This window comes from Haliotis cracherodii, unplaced genomic scaffold (assembly GCF_022045235.1).
Source record: "Haliotis cracherodii isolate W230 unplaced genomic scaffold, xgHalCrac1.p SCAF_25, whole genome shotgun sequence".
Classification (NCBI taxonomy): Eukaryota; Metazoa; Mollusca; class Gastropoda; order Lepetellida; family Haliotidae; genus Haliotis; species Haliotis cracherodii.
The window spans coordinates 7,595,155-7,600,514 of NW_027266281.1; the positions used below are offsets into that span (position 1 = coordinate 7,595,155).

At 43.2% G+C, this 5,360-nt stretch overlaps 1 protein-coding gene across 1 annotated transcript; it reads right to left on the reverse strand.

Annotated features, from left to right (window-relative positions):
* Positions 1-3,388: 3,388 nt before the first annotated feature.
* LOC139472710 (uncharacterized) lies at positions 3,389-4,086 on the reverse strand. Its single transcript, XM_071255162.1, has 2 exons — positions 3,831-4,086; positions 3,389-3,684 (listed from the first exon to the last, which is right to left on the reverse strand). Exons 1-2 carry the CDS (start codon positions 4,084-4,086, stop codon positions 3,389-3,391), a joined length of 552 nt encoding a protein of 183 aa, XP_071111263.1.
* Between the last annotated feature and the right edge of the window lie 1,274 nt (positions 4,087-5,360).

The following is a 5,360-nucleotide window of genomic DNA, read 5'->3' on the forward strand; positions in this document are numbered from 1 at the left end:
TGTAATCTGTATGAGGTCCTGGACGGGCGTGGTCAGCCCTGGTTTTTCAGAACGAGGCAGGTCATGGATAATGCCCAGTAACGGTTCCAAAGTCTCAGTAAAGCGTTCAGTAGGCAATGGCTGACATGCCAATGTCATTATTTCCTTAATCCAGTAAGTATTGTCAGGACAGCAAAGCGATTCTGAACTTCCTGGTACTTGTAATGTTGTTTCTTTATAATTTCATTTGGTCCACGTTATCCTGTAGTCGTGAAAAACAACAATATGAATCACGGGGCTAAAACAAGGACTGGTATGCGGAGTCCGAACACTGTGTCTAAGAGGGGTTTCCTTGTCAAACTGCCAGATGTTATCTCAGAGGGCTGACCCTTAACAACGGTAAAACACCGTCCCAAATAAGTCCCAAATAGTACGTGCAGCCAGACACGCAAACACCCAAACACACATGCTTGTGCTAAACAGGTGCAATACATTTGAACGCGACGTGAAAACTCATTTCACATTACCTTACATCGTCTCACCGAAAATTATTGTAAGCCTCTATTGAAATCATCCGATTGTTTATACGGGCCTTCATTTCGTAGAAAGAAGCTACGGTCCCGGGATTCTATAGATATTACATCTGAATATGATCTGTAGAACGTCCCTCTGTCCCAGATTCTATTGTCTATTGTCCGAGGGACATTCTGTTAAAAGATCGTCTGTTCCAGGGATATTGTGTTGAAAGCCCGTTCTTTCGTAGAACATCCCTCTGTCCCAGAGATACTCTGTAGAACGTCCCCAAATCCCCGGGATATTCTCAAGAACGTCTCCCTGTCCCAGCGATATTCTGTAAAACGTCCTTCTGTCCCAGTGATATTCTATATAAACGTCCCCCTGTCCCAGGTATATTCTGTAGAACGAATCCCTGTCCCAGAGATATTCTGTAAAACGTCCATCTGTCCCAAGGATTCTCTGTAGAACCTCTCCCTAACCAAGGGATATTCTGTAGAACGTTCCCCTTTCCCAGGGATATTCTGAATATCATCCCCCTATCCCAGGGGTATTCTGTAAAACGTTCCCCCATTCCAGGGATATTTTGTATTACGTCCCCCTATCCAATGGATATTCTGTAGAACGTACTTCTATACGAGAGATATTCTGTTAAACATCCCTGTCCCAGGGATATTCTGTAAATCGTCCCCCAAACCCAGGGATATTCTGTAGAACGTCCCCCTTTCCCTGGGATATTCTGTAAATCGTCCCCCTATCGCAGGGATATTCTGTAGAACGTCCCCTTATCGCAGGGATATTCTGTTGAACGTCCCCCTTTCCCTGGGATATTCTTTAGATCGCCCCCCTCTCCCAAAGATATTCTGTAGATCGTCCCCCTCTCCCAAGGATATTCGGTAGAACGTCCCAATTATCCTGGGATATTATATAGAACGTCCCCATTTCCAAGGGATTTTATGTAGAACGTCCCTCTGTCCCACGGATATTCTGTAGACGGTCCCTTTATCCAAGATTGCATAGTCTTTCATGAGATATTCTGTAGACCATCCCTCTGTCCCAGGGATATTCTGTAAAGCGTCCCCTTATCCAAAGGGATATTCTGTAAAACGTCTCCCTATTCCAGGAATAGTCTGTAGAACGTCCCTCTATCCCAGGAATATTCTGTAGAACATCCCTCTGTCCCAGGGATATTCTGTAAAACGTCCCTCTTTCCCAGGGATATTCTGTATATCGTCCCCCTATCCCAGGGATATTCTGTAGAACGTCCCTCCATCCCAGAGATATTATACAGAACGTCACCTTATCCCAGGGATATTCTGTAGAACGTCCCCCTATCGATGAGATATTCTGTAAAAAGTCCCTCAGTCTCAAGTCTTTTCCTCGGCTATTCTGTAGTGCATCCCTCTGTCCCAGGAATATTCTGTAAAACGTTCCTCTGTCGTAGTGATATTCTGTATAAACGTCCCTCTGTCCTAGGGATATTCTGTAGAAAGTCCCTCTGTCCCAGATATATTCTATATAACATCCCTCTGTCCCAGGGATATTCTGTAGAACGTTCCCCTTTCCCAGGGATATTCAGTAGAAGGTCCCCCTATCCAAGGGGTATTATGAAGATCGTCCGCCTATCCCAGAGATATTCTGTAGAACCTCTCCCTATCCCAGGGATACTCTGTAGAACATCGCCCGATCCATGGGAAAGCCCCTCTCAGTCCCAGGGATATTCTGTAGATCGTCCCCCTATCCCAGAGATATTATGTAGAACGTCCCCCTATCCCTGGGATATTCTGTAGACCGTCTGCCTATCCCAGGGATATTCTGTAGGACGTACCCTTATCCCAGAGATATTCAGTACAACGTCTCCCTACCCCAAGGATGATCTGTAGAACGTCCCCCTATCCCAGGTATATTCTGCAGATGGTCCCCCTATCCCAGGTATATTCTGTTAAGAATAACATCTGGACAAACTTAGGAAAAAAGATGCAGCTCATTATGTAAAGGTTAATACCCCTGTTATTCACAGGATTGAGACTCACCTAGTGTTGTGTTCATCTAACAAACGGACAATTGCACAGGATCTGTCACATGATAAAATGTAACAACCAACTTCAGAATAGGGTGGATCAACAGTAGAATGCATTGTTAGTTGTTTAACGTCGCCCTCACGAACCTTCCACGTATATGACGGCGGTCTGTGACGAACCGATTCTGAACCAGGCAATCCAGTGCCTGACATCACGACCATCGATCAAAGCCATTGAAATACAATGGCATGCATCAACCAAGTCAGCGAGCCTGGCAACCCATTACGACAAGCATGGGCGCAGTGGTGACACAGGCTAATTTGCATATCACGTTACCGGACTTTTCTCTTGTTTGTAAACGAAGGCGCTTTTTCAGAATTCAGTATAGAACGGACTAAGTAAAGTATTTGGGGGCGCTTAACATATTGTTTTACATAATTATATAGATATGCAACTACAACTGCGACAGTGAATTTCATGACATATATATTTATACTTAGAAACCTAGGGTAAATTATGTCTATTGTTTCGTGGGTGCATTGCTATCGTGGAATGACCGCCAGTCTGCATGTACCGGTCACTACTGATTATCCAACAAGTATACTTGCTGATCAGAGGGAGGCCCATACTGAAGATTTATTAACTTGTCCCTTTCTGGTAGAGTTGTTCAGGTTGTTTATTGACCTGTCCGTCACTTGAGAGGTTTTACCAAGAGATTTATTGACCTGTCCCTCACTTGAGGTTTTACCAAGAGATTTATTAACCTGACCCATGGCGCAAACCAGGCATGGGGTAGCGGATTAGTTCTTGAAAAATAAATCAACACACACGTTTCAACATTATTCTGAGATGCCATAAACCATGCCATTTACAGTTCAGCTGAAGTTGAATGTGACACAAATGTTCCGCGAAGCGTCTTTTTTGGTTTTCTCTCGCAAGTAGTGATCTGAGACAATTTCACTGGAAACGGCTGGTGGAGGTGCTGCAGATGTCGGAATAGCAGTAGCAGTAGCAACTGACGGCGCCGCATTAGCATCATCTGGAGATGGTCTCGTGGCAGTGGCAGTAACATACCTTTTCTGCTTTCCCCCACCATAGATGATGTCCGACACCAGCAGTTTCTGATCTTCGGATGTCCGTTTATAAGTGCGCACAGTTTCGCTTCGATGGCCTGAAACATATACGCTATCAATTGTACATTTCAAATGATAACACTACTCCAAAGTAGTTGCCCACAAATAATTTATATTTTATCTTTGCCACCAATTTGGAAGTAAAAATATTTTTAAAACTTCAATCCGTAAAATGTTGCTTTACCTGTCTGCTCGCAAATAAGTTGCCCATCAACGTTGGCTCTGTATAGTCTGGTGGCGGATGTTGCCCTGAGAGAGTGATTTGTTCGCTTTCCCTCTATTCCTGCATTCCGACACAGTCGCTTGATTATGCCTTGAAGCATGTTGTGTCCTATAGGGAAATTGCTGAACCATCTGTCTGCCTTGGGTTTCGCTAATGGTGAGTAGTAGAAAGCGTCCATTTTCTGAACATGGGTTAGAAAGATGTCTTCGTCGCTCATCGTGTTCACGGTAAAAGTGTGTGGTTACTGTGGGAATGCGCACGTTTAAAAAAAAGCTGGTCACGTGACAAGACAATTGTAAAACCTCTCACAAGTATCGGCAATCTATACGTGCAGTGCGTGATAATCCGGTCAGCTAGGATATGTTTGGTTACGTCCTAGTCACGTGACATGACAATTGTAAAACCTCTCCCAAGTACCAGCAATCTGCACGTGCAGTGCGTGATAATCGGCACATGCATGATCTGATCAACTTTCTATAACTTACGTCAGTACAGCGAATCAAAACGTAGTTCTCATACACTCGAATTTTTCAGGACAATATAAAGCAAATTTTGGCATTTTATTGCAAAAAAAACCAGTTTCCCCACGGTTTCGCCCTCGGTCTTACATTTCCTCTCCCCTGTCGCCTCGGGTTTTACATCCCAAAGCATAACCTCGGAGACGTGCTTTATCCTATACATCAAAGTGACCGTATCGCTAGCTCTCCGTTGGGCTTCGAGACAGCACGTGGAGCCGTACAACCAATGTAAACAAAGGGTAACTACGCTTAAACAAGTAGATTTTCACGTATAAGAATACTTTCTTAATCAACCATAACCATTCTTTGACATTTGTTTATGAAATTGTGCTGACGTGTCAAACATGAAACGGCTGAAAAGCATTTTCAATATCTTGAATGGACTGTGACGAATCGTCACATGGCGCTGGCCTGTGGCAGAGGTACTATGCTGGCTGGCTGCCGGCTGCATGGAACTCTGGGTAGGAGAATGGATGAAGATCAATTGTAACCGGATCTTCACGGGTCCAGAATGCATTGGCATTTATAAATGTTTGATGGTTTATCTATGGGTTAAATTATTCATTTACGAGCAAGTCCAATTGTGATGCAAATTCATGTGAATTTCTTTCACTATATCATTGTAAAGGAACAGCACAATCATAACTTAGAAACTAAATGGTGCAATTGCCATTATTTAGGTATAAATGACCTAACGATGGCCGAGGCTTCTATTATGACATTGAAAATACAATAAGGTCCTTAAGAAGTGATCACGTATTTTGTGGTGATTTAAATATCATTTAATAGTACTCGCAAAATGCCTATCGCTTCTCAAAATTGATCCCGAAAGCAAGACAAGGAATATGTTACTGAAATTATGCTAAGAATCTGATTTAGTAGAAACTTGGAGAGAAGTGTTATATATAGAGTGATAAACTGAACACAACAAACCATTCAAAACAAGTTCGACCTAAGTAGTTTCGCAATATAA

Bases quoted from the DNA above. Each gene is read 5' to 3' on its own strand.
- LOC139472710 (XM_071255162.1), bottom strand. From the start codon at position 4,086: ATGAGCGACGAAGACATCTTTCTAACCCATGTTCAGAAAATGGACGCT. The intron at 3,685-3,830 runs GTAAAGCAACAT...TATATGTTTCAG, and splicing joins ACTTATTTGCGAGCAGACAG to GCCATCGAAGCGAAACTGTG.